At 32.7% G+C, this 20,485-nt stretch overlaps 1 protein-coding gene across 4 annotated transcripts; it reads left to right on the forward strand.

Moving 5' to 3' along the window:
* Positions 1–4,528: 4,528 nt before the first annotated feature.
* On the forward strand, positions 4,529–20,316 carry LOC143906218 (facilitated trehalose transporter Tret1). 4 transcript variants are annotated; one of them, XM_077422140.1, is made up of 7 exons: positions 4,529–4,749; positions 5,229–5,668; positions 7,721–7,852; positions 16,273–16,478; positions 16,955–17,368; positions 17,771–18,348; positions 18,522–20,315. In XM_077422140.1, the coding sequence occupies exons 3-7, from the start codon at positions 7,773–7,775 to the stop codon at positions 18,846–18,848; spliced, it is 1,605 nt and encodes a 534-aa protein (XP_077278266.1). In that variant the 5' UTR covers positions 4,529–4,749; positions 5,229–5,668; positions 7,721–7,772; the 3' UTR covers positions 18,849–20,315. The 4 variants fall into 4 exon arrangements, with proteins under 4 accessions (XP_077278266.1, XP_077278275.1, XP_077278261.1 ...); XM_077422149.1 differs by having other exon boundaries at positions 5,516–5,668; XM_077422135.1 differs by having other exon boundaries at positions 4,529–5,668; positions 7,718–7,852; positions 18,522–20,316.
* Positions 20,317–20,485: the final 169 nt, after the last annotated feature.

The raw sequence follows: 20,485 nt of genomic DNA on the forward strand, positions 1-20,485 counted from the left end.
ATTATTAATAAATTAAATGATATCCTAAATAATTAATACATTTTTTTATAAATTTAAATATTTTTACAATCGAATATAGAAATCGATGTCACGCGTGGCTGCAAACTGACTCGCTTTCAATCGTTGGATCTATAGACAAAATCTACAAGTTTTTTAATTTTAACAAAGTTATCTTGCAAAGTATGCATGGTATAAAAATTTATTTTTACCACATTTATTCTATAAACTGCACAACATTTGTTATACTCTTTTTCTTCCTAATAAATTTGTATGACAGTTAGTACTTTACAGTTACTATTACTTCGTGTGACAGTTTGTATAACAGACATTCACTTACTTCATAAAAAAGAAAGAAAGTTGGTTATTGATGAAATACTTGAAAGGGTGACAGTGTGGTCTTGTGGTAAAGCGCCAGACTCGTAACTCAGAGGAACCGGGTTCGAGTCCACCTGATCACAGGAATTTTTATATTCCAAACTGCACCCCCCGCACGAGTGGGACTCGTGCGGAGAAACTGGGCTATCTTTCAGAGGAGACACTAAATTTGAAATTGGTCGTCAAGCTTTGGGGAGCTTGGGAGTTTTGGTAAATTTAAAATGTCACAATTGAATTGTGATATTCATCAATACTGCGCCGATGAAAGTCGTAAAGCTCTGAATGATTAGTACCGGTAGGTTTTGACGAAATTTATATTCGGTTACGTTCTCTTTGTGGTCATTTGTAATTAGCAAAAGTGCGGACATTAAAACTCTGTACCTTTTTGGTACAGTAATCTAAAAAAAAAATAAAATATACGAAAATATAAAAATCAAATATATACTTTTATTTTAGTTTAAAGCCAATTTCTAAGAAAATATAAACATTTGTGTTTAACAACATTTAATTCTTTTTTCACTGATGCAGTCCATCTCGTTGCAAATTTTTATTAAATTCTACCCTTATTTTATATACTTTTGGTAAAAATTCGGTCCAATAGTTTTTAATTTAAAAACGTTCAAACATATATATGTATATACCACCCGTAAGAATTGTATATATTAGTAGATTAGATATTTTTATTTAATTGAAATAAAAATATCTAATTCTAAATAAATATGTGTAAAAAGCAAGTAAATATGCTATTAGGAGCCACCTAATAAATATTTTTTTGGATTAAAATATTTTTTTTCTCAGTGCAGGTTTATTTCATTTTATTTTATATTTGTCTCGTCAAATCTTTTCCGGAATAATCGCCGAATGATTTGATGTTCTTTCGACAATTTGCAGTACCGCGCAAGTGTAAATAGCATATGTTAAAAGGAAAGGTACACGCGCTATAATACGAAGAATTGCGCAATTTATACTCTCTTCGGATCTTCTGTCAAAGTGAACTTTCCTCTTCTGATTAGTTGCACCCGCTAATTGAGTGATTATATTTTGTAATACGTCACTCAGTGTCTTTACGGTCTGATTGACGCAATACAAATTTTCCGAGTAATTTTAACGTAATAACAAGTGCCGTCCTACTTTGTCTGACTGCGATAGCGATTGAAGTCTCGTTATATTCGGATGAATTATTCATATATTTAAATATAAAGAATATAATATGCCCCGAGATCACGAGATATATATGCAAATGTGAATAAGGCATTAAAAACATGTTGAAGAAATTGCCGTAATTAATAATCCCATTTAATTAGATTATCATAATATAATGATCTAAAATTTTGATAAATAAAATATTACTAGAATATCAGTTTTAATTTTTACAAATAACTAAACAATATTAATATTACAAGTAAATAGAAAATGTGCTAATATACGGTCGAACTGGAACTTTTTGTGCCTAATAATATTTTTCGCGTGAATTTATGTTTATTTTTAACAAACTGCGCGTTGATATTATTATATCAGTCTTGAAGCGCGGTCCCAAGTTAAAGCTAAAAAAATAATATAATTACATAATTAAATTAATAATCAATTCAATAATAGTGATGCTAATAAACATCTTATGTAAAGGGTCTATTGTGAAAAATAACATCCCAGCCAGGCCATTTTTTCATTATTAATTATCAATTTAATTAAGTGATTGTACAGTATTTTAGCTTCTGTTTGGGACTGCGTTTCAAGACCGATAGTAATCAACGCGCAGGTTATTAAGCGAAAAAATTCACGCAAAAAATATTATTAGGCACAAAAACATCTAGCCCGATCGTATATATATTGGCATATTTATATTTAATTTATATTAATATTTACAATATTATAGTTTAGTTTTGGTTTAGTCTAGTTAATATTATAGCAGTATAGTTTTTTAAAAAGTAATATATGTATAGAACATAAATATTCACAATAGCTATAATGCAAATTGTAAGCATAAAAAAATAATGAGTTGCATTCTTAAACGAATGCAAACGAATTAAGCGATATGTAACATGTGTAACATGTGCAAATTTTGTTGTCTCGTGTCAATTAATGATGTCGCTGCTTTGCATAATGTAAAACAGTGATATTAATCACGTTGTTACAAAGAATTAAGGGAAAGATTAGCAAACCGATGATAGTTAACAATGTAATCCACGATTACATGTAATAACAACCGGTGATTAGCATAATTTTGAAACACCTGATTTCTCATTTTGCTAGGACGAATATTTACGAGAAATTATTTTAGTGTGCGTCAGTCAATTAAGCCTCTTGTAAAATAAATTATGATTTCTCACGCATTCTCTCTATAAAAAAAAAACACTGTGTTGCATTGTAAGCAGATATTAATTCCAATAGAAGCAATTTTGACAGGTTCACATTTCAATTGCTACGGACACTGAAAGATGATCTCGCGATAATAAAAATCAACAAATTTGAAAATACTCCGAAATTGATCTTATCAAAACAAATGACGGTTTTATATATGCGCACATGCAATCTCTGACGCATATAAAAACGAATAATAAATTCAAACATCGAATAATTTCAAATAATAGTCATACATAAGATCGAATATAATGTGAAGAATATACGTAAAAAGAAAAAAGAAGTAGCGAGAAACGAGGAAAATATCGAGGAGATGTAAAAATAGTCAATGAAACTTGAATATTGTCTGCAATCGATTTTTTTTCATTGGCAATATGTTAGAAATAATGCAAAAATGTTTCCTAGAATAGATTTCAGACAATGTGCAGAAAACAGTACAAGTAATACGTGATAAATAGCGGCATATTATCATTTCGCAACGGTATATCAGTATTCTCATCGTATAATCCATTAAATATAATCAGTATGGGTAATTACGAATGCGCACGAACTGTCTTTTACAAAAATATCTAAAATTCAACATAGATATAACAAACTTAGATTAAAAGCTAATTAAGGCAGTTACTTTCGTACCTCCATTCCATTCACATCTCCATTTTAAATATTAATGCTATAAATATCGTAGATAATCACTCAAGGCGATTCAAGAAGAATTTATATGAATGCGATTGTGTATCTATTTGTGCTATCGGGGACAGATAGCGCATTTTAATTGTTAGAAAAGAGGCAAATGTTATAATTCCTGTATGTTGAAATTTATATGAACATTTCGTCTAATATCTTCTATTGATAATTATACTGTTGTTAGAACTGTTAATTAGCAAATGTCTCACTTATTATTATAAATTGCTACAAATTAGAGCACTATCAAATAGCTGTTATTTTTTATGCAGTTAAAAGCAGATAATCTTTTATTAATTATCTCTTATAAACGAAATATTTAAATTATCTTGAAAAAGAGTTATAAAAGATCCTAACTACTTTAGATATCATTACTACGTTTTTAGATTATAAACTTGTAGATTTTAAAATGTTTTTATATTTTGTTAAAGTACTCCTGTTTATCAGAAAAGAGATTAAAATTTAAATTATGTCGATTAATCACTCGATAATATTGTTCGTTTTATAATATACATATATAAAAATTGAATTAAATAAACAACAATTATTTTAATCCTGCATAATATATATATATATATATATATATATATAATGTACAAAATAACTTAAATATACTATATTTTTATACATAATATTAATGACACCTTTTTATAATAACGTGTTAATATACCGATTTCGATACAAATTCTTCGAGAAGTTTGATAATATTCTTGAACAAAAATGTAAATTTATATCTTATAAAAAAAAATATATTGTCCCACATATATATCCCACATATATATATATATATATATATATATATATATATATATATATCAAAGGTCAAAGACTTTTTTTTATAATATTTTAATCAAAATGTTCCGACGAAATCCTCTTTGGTGCGAACGCTTCTTATTATAATGCAAAGAGACTTGATAAAATTAACATCCTTAAATCCAGCGATCGCTTGGTCCCACTGTCCGCTCCGTTCTCCATCGCATTAACGGTCCTGGGTCGCGTATATGTATACCGCGGGTGTAATCACGCTCAAATGACCGAGGCAAGAGAAGGGAGGAAGAGAGGTCACGCGTATACGAGCGTGTACGTACTTATTCGCCTACAACCTCTGTCAGGAGGAAGGCAGGTGTCGAAGGAGAGGGAGCTCAAAATCTCGAAAGTGCAGCTAGCTCAGGGCTTTCGTGTCGCGCGACGTTTAGTCTGTCGCGGTGTCCCGATCTAATGTAAACCGGCAACCTTAATTCCGATTTCTCTAACGCTTTCTACTCCGTGATTCCCCTTCTCGGATTTTGTCGCGGCAGAGAAGCGAGAATTATATCTCTCCGCAACAAAACTCTCGTGTGTAAATATAGCATTCTTATACGTTATTCCTTTTTCCTTCTTGCGATCCAAAATTGGCCAGATGATGTAAGAGAGAGTTGCTTCTCTGATGTTAAAAAGGAAAGAAGAAATTGGAAAATATTTCTACAGCTCGCCATCAAGCTGCCCCGAAAATATTCTGTATGAAGATTTAGTTTGACAAACAAATGTGTGTGGGAAAAGAAGAAAGTGCGACGTTCGATTGGAAAAATTTAGAAAAATATAAAGTTTAATCTGACAAACGAGAAATTCGTTGAGAATTCATTAAATAACTGCGAGTCAATTGTTTCGTTAATAGTAAAAGCGAAGGACACAATTATAAATTGATTTTATGAGAAAGGTCTTATTTATAATTCTCTTAACAATACTAACTTCTTAATAGCACTATATATCAAACTTATCGTTAAGCTAAATTGAAAGTGGTAATTCTCTTTTCGATGAATTTTACGTTCTACAAGGATAAAGGCCACGAGGATTTCTAACGAACTATAAAGTTTCTCCCCGAGGAAAGAGGAAAAGCGATCAAAGTGAAACAAGCTTGTAAATAGTAAAATATCAAACTGTTAGTACAGACAACGAAGAGTAATGACGAACGTTGCATGCATGCAGGGGTAATCAATTCGTGTTCAACTGCGTAACAACATGGAAAATCCTTGCAGTTGTTACTTACTTGTTCGATAAATAGCAAGAAATATCGTTATACGTAATCCTTTTTGTGAAGTCGGCATCTTATTCTCAAAAACAGAAAACTTGGACAGTTCTGATTCTGATGACCTATAATAGTTCCACTTATCGAAACGCTTCAATCCGACGAAGAAATCGACGGCTGATCGACTTTTCGTAGCAGAAAAAACGACGGAAGGGACGTTGATCCCTTAATTCTGCATACAATCTCCAGGTAAGCACAACGGGACTGATATCGAGGGGAAAAAACCTGGTGACAAATATCTGAGCACGTATTATAGAATTTTTCGGAATGGATTAGTTTCGATCGAAATTGTTCAGTTATTTCCTAGATTTCCATTGTGTTTTGTAGGGAAAACGAAACAATTCCGATCGGAATCCTTTGAACCGAAATTGATCGAGAGAAATTTATTCCTCTGAGATCGGATATTTAATGAGTTAATTCATTAATTTCTTCTACAAATTCCTGCATCCATTGCCTCATATACAGGATTACCGACAAACTTTATCTGCGGCCTTTTTGCGATGTTTGTAGTTAATTTTTCTTTGGCAGAACTTTAATTAGATAACATCTTTTTTCAAAACTTCATAATTCTTAACTTAAAGACTCTATAAGCCCTTCAATTAAAGTTTTATTAAAGTAACTTCTATTTTATATTTTACACCCAAGTAGCACACAAAGTTTTAAAATGACTACGATAACGTTGTTGCAGCTTAAACTGCATTTTTATCGAGCACAGTTATCACACCGTCATTATGACGTTTTGACAAAGTTGTAGCAGCAAAAGTGGGACAACATATTTAGGCTTTGAGGATGATGTCGCAGCCGTTTAAAGTTGCGTTGCTGCACAACTATTTTACCGTGAAGAAGTTGTCACAGCAAGTGACAGTCGAAATAAAGATAAACAAACCAATAAACAGAGAATGTTATATGTAAATTAATATTTAATAAAAATTAATTTAATTTAAAAATTACGTAAAAGTATTGAAAGAAGAATTATGTTTTTATTCAATTATTCAATTACTGAGATTGAACCTCGAATAATACGGAACTTTTGCCACACTAAAAAAACTTGAATTAATTAATAAATAGTAATTAATTATTGCAAATTATTGTAGTATAGTGTACATACAGTATAAGTATGCTAGCTCATGTCAGACGCAAATTCATAAGTATAACGCATGGGTCATCCGCTTGACCATCGTTGATATACATGCTAAGTTTAACTTTAAAATTGATAGTCACTTTACTCTTCGCTTTCGCTGTGACATACAAATTATAGTCAGATTAAGATTACAGCTATTTTTTCTACATTACTGCTTTTCCCCTCGCTAAAATGGCTGCGGCTAGTTTTGGTTTTTCTGACAGCTGTCACAGCGACTTTACAGCTGTTAAAACAGTTAAAATAGCTGTGGCTGCATTTTGACTTTTTTATTAGCTGTCACAACGACTGTACATTAATATAGCTAAAATAGCTGTGGCTGTATTTTGACTTTTTTATTAGCTGTTACGGCTATCTAGCAAAATAACATTTGCTGCCAAATAGTAATTAAGGCTGGCAGGACGTTATACTATAGCCACATTTTTGCTGTCGCAGTGAATATAGGTAGATTGTGTTACTTGGGTATATGTATATTTATTGAGAAAAAATGCACTCTAAATTGCATAAAGAATTCATAAGTGAAATTTATTGCGGAAAATTCTCTGCATATGAGGTTTTTTTTTTAACGAGTCACTTATTGTAATCGTGAATAACTAAGTAAAGTAAATTGAGCGCATTGAAGCAGTCAATAAATCATTAATCATATATGTTGACAATCTTGTACATCATACCACAGGTGTCCCGTCATTTTTTTACTTCGAAGATTATGAAAAACCGCAGAATAAGTTTCCATCGATCCTTTTCGTCTCATTTACATTCGTCTCTAGCATAGCGCGAGATATTTATATCTGTCGCTTCTATTTTTCACAATTGCACGCTTATCACTTTATGCAAATATGGATGCTGAGACTGGGTATGTGAACGTCAGTTCGCTAAACTCATTATGGACACTCGCTCTCGCGTTTCTTTGGTATAAGAAAAAATCCGCTTGCGACAACTTGTCGCAAATCTCTTCTCGCTCACGTCCTACAAGACCATTATAGCAAGCTTCAATCGATCGTACGCTGGGAATGGGAAATAAATGGTGGAGGATCATAATTATGGCTTCGCATCCTCGCGATCGCGCAAGAATCTGATTGTACATTGTTCTCCTTCGAGAGAAGGCCATCCTCGTCGTATCGGCCGCATCGTCCTTCGATATGCAAGAGAGTCGATATGCGTGAAGACGGGAAAATTGAACCACGAGCAGGTCCGACCAAAATGGCAGTTTCCGAGCGCGCGGAGAATGGAAAGAGGTTTGTTCATACTTTTTGGGATTTTGTGCTTTACATATAACCCTAGGAATACATATTAAGTTTTTGCATTACGTAAACCACACTGGGGTCTGAGAAGTAGCACCCCAGTGCTACTTTTTTCATTATAACTCTCGAGAAAATCACCATATTTGAATCACTTTTTTCTTTCGATCGTAAATAAACTAAATAATACGTAAACTAAATTGTTACGTAATACGTAACAATTTTGCAGACAGGTATAAAAGTTAGAATTTTTTTGTTATTTAAACAATACAAACTTAATAACTTGTAATGCATGTTTATTAATAAAAAGAATAAAGACTACAAAATAAAAAAAAAATCAATTATTCACACAGGAAAAAATTTAATGTCAATAAAAGTCCACTCTATATAAATTTTGTGTTAAAATAATTCATTCATCGTGTTATTTTTTACATTTAGAAATGTTATATCGACATTTTTTAGTCGATATAACATTTCTAAATGTAAAAAATAACACGATGAATGAGTTATTTTAACACAAAATTTAGAGTGGACTTTCATCGACATTAAATTTTTTACAATGTATTCAGAAAAAATTGTAATTACTCATAAATGCAAAAAAATGCCATTTTACCGTAATTGCTTGAAAAATTCATATCTTTTTTGCTAATGAACATAATCAAAAAAAGATTTAAAAAAAACACATTTCAAAGTACAAAAAAATGTGCAATTTTGCAGACAGGTATAAAAGTTAGAATTTTTTGTTATTTAAACAATACAAATTTAATAACTTGTAATGCATGTTTATTAATAAAAAGAATAAAGACTACAAAATAAAAAAAAATCAATTATTCACACAGATTACGTCAACTGTTCAGTGCATTGAGTAAAACAAAGATCGAGGATTTTTGCATCGCGGGCACGCAAATTGAGTCTTTTTATCCTTTCCACGTGGACAAAATCGCCCCTTTTTTTTCCCATTTTGGGATCATTTTTTACATTGCACATTTTATCATCCACGTTCTCAATGAGTATTCGTAGAGATGTAATACGTAACGTCATTGATTGTAATTGTTGCATCATAAATGGTTTAATTAGCTCGACAGATAAATTTTCTAAAAATATGGCACGGAATGTTAAGCATCTCTGCTATCTTGTGATCGGAGCTACGAGTTTCCATTATTTACTTAGAACAATATGCAAGTGTAAATTATTGGTATACTTTATGTTTTAAGGATCTCGTGCTTAAATCTAATAAAAAAAATTATAAAAATATAATCAAATATTGTTTTGAATATAAATTTGCACTATATTGTAATATCTCTATATTGTAAATCTATAAACTCGAATAAAATGAACTAGAAAATATATTTACTTGCAAAAAAATGTTGCACGAAATACACACTGGACTCCAAAAGATCCCAGACTTATTTCACGTGTTAATTGTCACAAAGCTGACGAGCAATTGACTACTCCAACAGCTGCTAGCTATTGAAAAGACTTCAAACTTTTCTACATCCACCCTCGGTCGTATCCACCCTCCCTACTTATTCATTCTACCAATGGTAGAGTTTCAAACTTCAGCCTGGAGATCTCGGAGACCCCAAATATTTTAAGATTAATGTGAAGTTATTCAGATCTTTCTCTAAAAAAGTCTCTAGATGAAAATCTCTTCAGAAATATTAATTTTCTAAACAATAAATTTATTCATAAAAAGATAGACACGCACAGAAAAGATGGGAATCTTATTATTATTCCATATATGCGCACATTCACGAGATAAATAGCACTAGCAATTTTCTTTTTTTATTGACCTTGGCTTATAGAACTTTGTTCAACGATAAATTAATAATACCGTTAATAGAAGATACCGCCGCGCTTAAAGAACGCTTTTCCATATCGAGCCTTCAATTATGTAAAAACGTTGTGTAAGATTCCAGGAAATACAGTAATCGTGAGATTCTTTCAGTAGAATTGGTATTACTTTATTTAATTTAAAAAATTGCAAGTTTATGCCATTTAATCCACAAAATGTCCTCTTCTTCTTAAACAATATATTTCCAGTGATACAACTGTAAAAATTAATATATCAGCCATCCTCTTATTTTAATCGATGCTCATATAGCTAAAGCTGCATCGACAGATCTTATTCATATCGCATTTGCATTACACGACAGTTTTATTGCAAATATATTCAGGATGTATATAAGGAACTCGGCGTTAATAATATGCAAACGAAAACAAACTGAGAGCCCCGAGAGTTTAAGTACTCAAAATGTGGTTTACGGACTTTATACGCAGATGACTTCCTGATCGTGCGCGAGAACGTATTAGCCTTGAAGTATAACGGATCTAAAGAATTAAAAGTACGAAATCCAAGGTGTCGGTGCCGCATCAGGGGGACCCTAAGGGGGTGTAGGGAAAAAAACGCGTCAATGACATAATTTCGCGAGCTTCCGCAAAATCAATGTGTTCAGCCGCACAATCGTTTCTCGGGCTTTGTCGAACGATTAATTATGATGTAGGCTAATAACATGACAAGTAGTTTTTACATTTTACCTTTGCTTAACGCGTTTGCGTAAAAGCACGTCGAAATTTGATATGTTGAGTTTAATCGACAATTTATAATAAAATTTACGAGAGTCGTGATCGATTACGATAAACAATCTTGTAAATAGGAAATATACGGTTGGGCTGGATCTTTTGTGCCTAATAATATTATTCGGGTGAATTTATGTATATACTTCTTCGCTTTAGCAAACTATATGCTTACTATCGGTCTTAAAAAAAAAAATAGTACAATCACATAATTAAATTAATCAATTTAATAATACCGATATTAATATGAATCTTTAGAATATGAGAAATATATATGGAAAATACGGAATAAGGTATGAAAAGATAAAAGAATACATGAGGTACTTTTATCACGAGCGTGCAGCATAAAATTACAACCTTGGAACATCGTAAATTTCTAGCTTTAGCTTGACATTGCATTTCAAGACCGATAGTAATGGCGCGTAGTTTGCTAAAGCGAAGAAATATACATAAATTCACGCGCGAATAATAATATTATAGGCACAAAAAATCCAGCTCAACCGTATTGGTACATTTCTATTTACTTTGATTGTTTATAATGGAATTTGTTGTTATATGATCATTATGTAACATTAGCCACGAATACAGTTGTTTGTTATCCACTCTACTGTCTCTAGCTTCACCAATTTTATTTAAAAGATGAGATTTAAGTAATTTAAAAAAAATATTAAAAAACGAAAGTTTTATATACGTAAATAAAATGTTCAAAAAAGCAAGTAAATTAAAAGCGAACAACTGATGAACATTTCTCATGCTCATATAGTAGCTCGACGTTGCAGTTCGATATAGTAATTACGTTCACATCCGCTCATTAAAATTTATAATGTTCCAAATGATTATGAGTTTATGCTGTATGCTCGGGATAAACGTACCTCGTGTATTCTTTTATCTTTGTATTTTATTATATAAAGAAAAAGAAATAATATTATGAACTCATCTGCGAATATAAATTTCGCCGATTTAGGTGAAACTGCAAGATCTACGAATATAAGTTTCGCAGACTCAGGTGAAACTGCAAGACATTAGGAAAATTGCAGGAAGTAAGATATTATTAAATTGCCAGCTACTTCATCATGCCTAAAAGCTCTGTCGTGTTTCACGAGACCTACATTATTACGCGTGTGTCACGGTTACTTACATAACACACATATATATTTTATATTTCGCGTAAGAACGAAAACATTATCAATCGTCAAACATGTTATCCTCGAATTTGGTGCAATTATAGAATTCAAGCGAAAGGTACTTTCAAGCTGTATATCTTATCACGAAGAATTTTTCTAATTAAAAAGATTTATAAAATGCTCAATAAAATGCAAAAAGTGTCAACCAAGTGGCATTTCTTACCTTATTTTAACTATAAGTTCAATTTTAAATTTCCAAAAATCTCATTCTATTTTTCACTGATAACTACTAATCGCAATGACCGATAAGCAGAACGTAGTTTGCTCATTATAGATTGCGGATTAGATAATAAAGATTCAAATTGAAATCCGGATATAAATATGTTGAGAGAGGGGATCAAGAGATATGGTCATGTCATGTGCCACGTGTATATACGGCAGCAACTGAACAGACGGAGTGTCTATACACGAGCCACTTACATTAGATGAGTCGAGGTATGATTTTGTTGAAGTTGATGAAGTTTGATGAAGTTTAAGAAAAGGTTTACGTTTAAGGTTTGTTTTCTGTTGGGGCATGAACAGAGATATTATAAAGCAAAGTCCATATCTTAAATGTATATTTAAGAAACGTTATCATCATCATACACCTGTCTGCACGACGTAGCTTAAAATATTTTAAAATAATTTTAAAATAATTAGTTAACATTATGATAGTATGGTTATTATTTTTATCTAACAACGCCAAGTTTTCTGCGTTAAACAACTTTTTATTTTAATATTTTTTGTTTGTGTTATCATTTATTTTCTTTAGTTAAGCTCTTCGCTTTATTTTTTTTTTTTTTAATTGCTCACATTTTCAAGAATTTCTTATGGTAATATATCTCGAAATGTCACATACATATTTTTTTCAGATATTTGATTTTACAATCATATTACAAAACAATAATATACTTTATTGGATATTTAATATTAAAGCATAGTAAAATAATTGAAAATTGCATAATGTGTCAAGTTTTTATTTGACACGATTTCGTGATACCATAACTTCTTTTTAAGAAAAATAGATTTAAACAATAATATTTTTAATTCAAACGCTGCATCGTCAATAAAAAAAAATCATTAATTACAAATCTCAAAACTAATTATCTTAACGCCAATCGCTATTAAGTATGATATAATCTTCACAGCAGACTATAATCTGCTGTTCGCAAATGGGTCACTGACCGACAATCTCATTGTATTAATACCGTCTTCGTGTGTTGCAATTAATTAACATGCTGCGCGTCAATCGGAGCTCCCTACGAGACAAAGCTAGCTTTGCATTCGATCAGGTGACGGCGAGAAATCTCATTAATATATAATAATCGCTTTAGTAATACCGCTGTAAGTCTCCGAAACGGCGAGACGGCTGTTGGATCGTGTCGTTAAAAACCTTGGACAATAAGCGCTTCGACAGATATCCCGGAAAACTGCACTTTTGCGCGAACTGGGCTTGACCATTGTGCGACACGTAACGACATATAATGCGTATAATGACGCTACTAATAGACGACGATAGAATCTTCGCTCGGTTATGATATCCACGATACTTATCCGCATTTGAGAACTAGTTGACACGCGACTGTAATATAACTCAGACTGTAATATAACTGGAGATAGAACTATCATGAGACGACGTTATCTACGAGGAGAAGAAAGACACAGAGCAAAATATTCACCGAGCGTGTTCCTTACGTATTTAACGAATGGAAATCTTATTCGCGGATCGTTTAAATCTCATTAAACGAATTTTCCAGTGGAAAAAAATACGGGGAACGTTGCATAATAGTAGAATTTCTGTAAATATAATAAAGTCGGTTAAATAAAGTGACAAGTGACAAACACTTGTTTTTTTTTCCGTAATTTATCTAATGTCATGAACATTTCGAAATAAAACAGACGCATTCTCATTCTTTAAAAGTAAACATTACGCAAATATTCGAATAATAGAGCATCCGAATAACGGATCATTCCAATAATGGAGCTTCGAATAACAAGCGTTCTGTTACATCCTGATATTTTTTGTTACGACAGAAAAGTTGTTACGCAAAATAATGGCAAGATCAAGTCATTTGCCGAGACTCGAACGGCGAGTCTTCATCATCTAATCTTTTCGTACAATCTGATTTCCTTTCGCAATTAATGCCTTAGGGCAATTAATGTCCCGTAAAAGCGGAATGGCGTTAAAGTTGACGCACATTACACGCGCGCGAAGGACACTCGGTTGGCATATTTCATGATGCATAATTAAAATCACATCAGGGTTTGATCGATCGCTAAATATCGCTCTATATATGGATTAGTAATAAGTCCATCGATAGCCATTCAATCGGAAGTTTCATAATTTAAATGACGAACCTTTAAACCCTATCTACGTTTTCATTTTCCAAACAGACAAAATTTAAATTCAAGATCATTAAAGCATAATAATAATTTAAAGTTGCGAGGATAGTCGTTGCGCAATATCATTAATTTTTTTTACCATATATATATATATGTATATATAATATCTGCGTAACGCAAAAGGCCCACAGAATTAAAAAGTCATCAACGAAAATGACGACCAATCTACTTATTTCTAATATTTCTTATAAATTACTGGACGTCTGCAAATTATATTTATCTCAGACGCAGCCTGTGAATCTGTACGCGTCTTCGTATTTTATAGATTCCTTAAGTAATCGGAGACGTGAAAGGTTCGCGAGAGTACACGTGGGAAAGAACAAGGGAATACATGTCCGAGCAGGTGGAAAACGGGATTGCGTTACCCGATTGGCGATGTTACATAATCGCTGGGCTCGTTTCATTCAAAATGAGAGAACGGCATGTACTTAGCGAGCGACACACTTTGTTCAAAGCTAACGCAACGCATATTATTCGTAGATTCACCAGAAAATGAGAAAAATACGCCGGGATAAATAAACTACAGAAATACGAAAGAACGTAAAAAAAATATATCTACATTCGTCTAACCGCGACCTCGCGTAAATAACTCATTCATATACTAATCGTTCGCATTGTTCGCCGGTGTTTCGCGTAACGCTCGTGGCAACGATTTTAAACCGGCACGATTCAACACAAAAGGTGCCTCCAACCATCGTTGCGTTTATGTAATTGTGCATGTTCTAGCACGTTTGCGCAATGCGATATGTGGATCATCGTAAACCGGTCCTTTTTCTCTTTATCTCCACACGAACATTTTTACGGGATCATGGAATTACTTTAATCTTGTCAAATCCTTACGGTGAACGCGTTCCTTTTTTATTTTTGAATATATTTCAGAGATATTCCGTACTGTTATTTCAAAATTCATGAGTATCTTTTTATATTCTGAATTTATATTTTATAATGTAGATTCCAGACTGCGATTTTTTTTCATGAAATAAAATAAATAGAAAGAAGAGAAAAATCCTCATGACGTCTCTACTATAGCAAACGAATTATTGACGAGTTTTTTATTTCTAATTTATTTACGGAATTCTTCACTAAAATACAAATATTACAATACTAATAATATAATACAAATATTTATATGACAAATAAATGTTGCATGTAAAAAAAATATGTCTAATTTATAGAAGTAGATTAACACATAAGAGTATTAGCGTAAAATTATGCCTGCCTCACAGTTATTTTTTTTACAGATGACAGATCCAAAACCAATTCATCAAAAAAAAAAAATTAAGATACTTCTAAATGTTGAAAATTCATGTAGAAACATCTCAGAAGCTATTCAAATTTTTCTTTTAATACATGGCTCAAAGAAATAATGTAGGCTATTGGCACTTGAAATAACTGAATCTAAACCTCGCCAGGAAAGGTTGTTGCCGAAAGCAACGTGATTACGTCAAGTGAAAGGTTTTGTAAACGGGAGCGTCGATTATGCTTTAACGAGGTGAAAGAATTGCGTTTCATTGAACCCGTGTATACGTTCCTATACACAAAAATATCCTACTTCCATTTCATGTCGATTGACATGTATATATATATATAATATTCGCGATTATTTTATTTATATTTATATTAAGAGTAATGAGATATTTTCTAAAATAATTCATAGATATATATTTTTGCTAAATTTAACAATTAACAGTGTTATATAAGATAAATATTATATTTCAACAGTACTGTTTGTAATAAGAATAAGTTACTTTAATATATATCTTTTCCCCGTCCATTTAATTACATGCATGTGTTTAATTATCTTGTAAATGAATTTATCCGGTATTGTGGATCTGTGGGACTCCTTCCACCTCGTCTACAGTTCATTTAAGACCTTTTATTCGACTGATTGAGAGTTCAATGTATGTACAATGGACTTTTAAAGATGTGTCGAGCATGTTAAATTCCAAGGCCGAGAGCGTCAAATAGCTATCAGTTCTAGAGAATGTTATTTTTAGACGAAGAATTTTCTATCTCTATCAAAAATATAATATTATACAAAATAGGAGGTATATATAATAAAAATATCGAAAAATATTACAAAAATTAACATGATAATTGTTATCTAATAATTTAATATATGCGTGGAAGAAAAAGAGATTTCCGGATTTGTCAATTTAATAGTTAATTAATTAATATATATATACAGTGTGTTAAAAAAATTGGGCATTAAACTCAAGATTGCGTTTTCAGTAAAATATACGTTGTATTAATATTTTTTTCGGTGCATTTTAGGAACGATGACAAAACATCAGTCACGGATGAAGTAGCATATATTTCCAAACTTCGACAAGCAGTACCGCAATGTTGTGCAGTCGGCGCTAAAAATTTACTCCTACTTACTTTTGGTTCAACCTTGGGATTCTCAACTATTCTTATCCCGGCGTTGCAGAGGGAAGATGCGGACATCAAAGTCACGATGGAGGAATTAACATGGATCAGTAAAGGGCCATTTATAAATTTGGGGCGCTGAGAGATCCATATACAATACATATAGAATTATTTAAAGAATTTTTGCTTTAAAATACAAATAGAATTTTTCTTCCATCTGTCCAGGAGGATTTTTTCGCCTTTTTCCGATAAAACTCTTTCATTGTAATTTAAATCAATATAAATGAAATTTCATGGTAAAAAAATTAATATTAGTTCACCACATTATAAATTATCTCAATATTAACGTTTAAATTATTATTATCAATGTTAAAATTGAAATTATAATTATTAACTTATATGCACTTAAGCCGGTTCTACAATACGTCGCAAACGATGACAACTGCTGGTTGAAAAGTGTTTCTAGCATCGTTCGCGACGTATTGTAGAACCGGCTTTATAGTTGAACAAAATTTTACATAATAGTCTTATTTATTATATCAATTATCGTCTCCAATGTCTTCACTGTTAATATATCCTCTTCCAGGCAGTTTGAACTTATTTCTCGTGCCGATCGGCTGTTTGGCAAGTGGTCCGCTATCGCAGTATCTCGGCAGGAAACGGACGATGATGCTGGCGAATATACCATTCGTGATGGCCTGGCTGGTGTTCCACTATTCCAGCAATCCCGCGATGTTGCTCGCGGCGCTCGCGATGACGGGCCTGACGGGCGGCCTCCTCGAGGGCCCGGTTATAACTTACGTCGCCGAGGTGTCGCAGCCCTACCTGCGCGGAATGCTCTCCGCGACTTCCTCGATGGCGGTGATCCTGGGTGTCTTCACGCAAATGTTGAGCGGCAGTTTGACTCACTGGAGAACAGTGGCGCTGATCAATCTGACTTACCCGATTCTTTGTTTTATCGCCCTGTGCTTGGTGCCCGAGAGCCCGCACTGGCTCGCCGGTGAGTGATCTCAGTTAAATTATTTACTTTTTTCACAAATTTTTTTTTTTTTATCAAACTGTTAAATTATTCTATTATTTATTTATTATTCTAAATTAATTATATATATATCCGTTTATATAAATATTAGCGAATTTTTATTTATCTCTTTTCTCAAACGTATAAGGAGTTATATAATTAATTTTAGCAATTATATAATTAAATATTTTAGCGGTTCAATAAAATATCATCACTTGAATCTATTACTTTATATCAAAACGTTTTTTCAGTTTTCTAACGAAACAGATATATGTATATATATCTGGGCTAATCTCATATTTAAAAAAAAATTTTAAATTATTATAATAATTAATTAAAGCTAGTTTTGAGTTTTGAATGATACAGAAACTCGGTTCTTTCCAGTCAAGGGTCGTTTCAAGGAATCGGAACGCGCTCTCTGTTGGTTGCGGGGCTGGGTAGGCCCATCGCATGTGCAAAATGAATTTAATGCGCTCCGCGAGGCGATTCAGAAGCCGACCGATAACACCGATGCCGACAAGGAAAAGATCTGGCGAGCCTACACCAAACGGACCTTCTGTTTGCCTTTCTTTTTGGTCAGCGCGGGCTTCTTCATCTCAAACTTCGGCGGCTGCACAACTCTGCAGACTTTCGCCGTCGTGATATTCGCGAAACTGAACGCGCCGATCGACAAGTACACGGCCACGGTGTTCCTGGGCATCGCTCAGTTAATCGGCACCATAATCTGCGTACTGACGATCCACCTCATGGGGAAACGCAGGCTGACCTTCCTGTCGGTCGGCGGTACCGGTTTATGCTTCCTCGTTACCGCTATCTATGGTTATCTCAACGACATGGATTTCTTGGACGGAGTCAGATACAGCTGGATACCAACTACTCTCATGATAGGCGGAGCTTTCACAGGGAATCTCTGCATCAGAACCCTACCTTGGATTCTTGCGGGCGAAGTGTTTCCCGTGAAGGTGCGTGCATTTTGCGATATTTCTCTTTCAGTATTTTTATGTTTTAACCCTTTCGTTTAAATTTCGTTCACAAAAAAAATTATAGAGACTGCATTTAATCATTGGAACACTTTATTATAATTGAACATCAAATCTTTCTTGATCTCAAATAACGATTCCGAATTCGTCATCAGGTACGCAGCAGCGCAACCGGCGCGGCCGGTATGATCGCCTACGTCATGGCGTCGATCGCGAACAAAACCTTCCTCTACATGGTGAACAGCATGTCATTATCCGGAACGTTTTTCTTCTACTCTCTGATCAATGCTGCCGGCTTGTGCCTTATGTACCTGATATTACCCGAGACCGAAGGTAGGACCTTGCGAGAAATCGAGGAGCATTACGCCGGCATACAGAGTCTAAAGAATCGGCCGAAGAAGGAGCAGCAGGCCACCAAGGAACAATGGGCGGTCGCGAATCCGGCGATTGTATACGATGAGAATATCGAAAGTAAATTATAGAAATTCGGCTCTGGTAACTTTATGAACTAAATTATCACGCTTGTTATTAATATTGCATCCGGAATCTGTTCATGGAAAAGACTTATTGCATGAAAAATTTTATAACTGACACAATCCAGCTCTTGAAAGAGAGGTAATCGATTGTAAAGATTATTTGATTGATGTTCATCTATAGTCTGTACAATGCTGGGGGAACAAAAATTACCGCAAATCGAACGGTTTTTTTCCTAAGAAAATTTCCGGGAAAAGATTAAAGAACTAGTGATATGTTGAAGAATGTTAGGAAATAGTATTTCTATTTATTATTTTATATTATTTAACAGAGACGCGGTTGTCGCAAAGTGGCGCTGACATCATATCGCTAATATTACTGACTAATCTTTAGAAACGGAGGAACTGATTTTTGGATTATAAACTAGTCTCAGTTTCTTCCCAAAATATGACCTTTGCCACTTACATATACTTAAATAAAAGAAATAGAAGAAATTGATGGAAAAAAATAAGTTTCTAAAGATTTAGCAGAATAATACTTGACACAGACTTGTCTTGTTGACTTGAAATTCATTTCTTCGTTACTGCTTAGGGAAGCTTTTACATTTTACGACGACTTTCGCATTTTTTTTTATTGCGATTGGATATATTTATGTAGATTTAATAAAAACGAAAATGAGAATATACATACAACGGGGAGCTGAATAGAATTAAGCCATAATTGTATTAGTCAACGCTGTTGCATATTATTATTCTCTGTGATAATTCGATGATCATTAATACCAAACGTAGAATAATATATTTTGGTAAAGCGTAAAATGCCGCACATATCACTACCATATTTTCAACTCGAATATCGCTTAATAAATGATCTATATGCGCTCATGTTGATAGAAAATCTTGAACAAAATAAAAATGTATTTATTACATGCTATAATTTAGTATTTAGTTCCTTTGTATAATCTGTAAAATAAAATAAAGAGACTTATCGACTGTTATTAATAACATTTAAAGGAACAATTTATAACATGTCTTATATCATAAGGAACATTTGAATTCTTTCTATCGCTGCTTTTACTTTTTATTTTTTGACATGTTTACGAGGCATGAACTCTCTCTTGATTTATATTTATCGCGCTATATGCGATTGCGTTGAATACATACTGCGAGTAATGCGTTGTTGCGAACTTATATAATTTTTAATTACTGTTTTCCTGTGTTTAAATTATACCGAAGACGGTCTAAATATAGACCGAAAACACGAACAATCTCACACACACACACAGTTGGCCTTTTTATTTTAATTGATATAATAAAGATATAATCTATGTTATATAGATTAGAAAATTATTATTCGTTCTTAAACATTTTTTAAACATTCTGTGTTGCTTAATTATATATATTTTCTTCTTTAAATCGATTAAAAATAATAAAATAATATTCTGAAACATTTCTCGTGAATCAATAAAGTATCACGATTATCATATGAATTATAATACAGAATGAAAACAGTGTTGAGATAGAATACTGATCAAATTAAATAAGAGATAAAAGATAATAATATTTATCTTTCATTATCCTCTTCCATTTGTATCAAACACATATGGACCTAATTTTTATTTTTATCCTTTTTATCATTTTCAAAT

This window comes from Temnothorax americanus, unplaced genomic scaffold, assembly GCF_048541705.1.
Source record: "Temnothorax americanus isolate GAGA-0224 unplaced genomic scaffold, ASM4854170v1 Scaffold11, whole genome shotgun sequence".
NCBI classification, from domain to species: domain Eukaryota; kingdom Metazoa; phylum Arthropoda; class Insecta; order Hymenoptera; family Formicidae; genus Temnothorax; species Temnothorax americanus.

Coding starts and splice junctions, on each gene's coding strand:
- LOC143906218 (XM_077422135.1), top strand. CDS start 7,773: ATGCGTGAAGACGGGAAAATTGAACCACGAGCAGGTCCGACCAAAATG. Junction 7,853..16,272: donor CGCGCGGAGAATGGAAAGAG/GTTTGTTCATAC, acceptor GGTGCATTTTAG/GAACGATGACAAAACATCAG. Junction 16,479..16,954: donor GGAGGAATTAACATGGATCA/GTAAAGGGCCAT, acceptor ATCCTCTTCCAG/GCAGTTTGAACTTATTTCTC.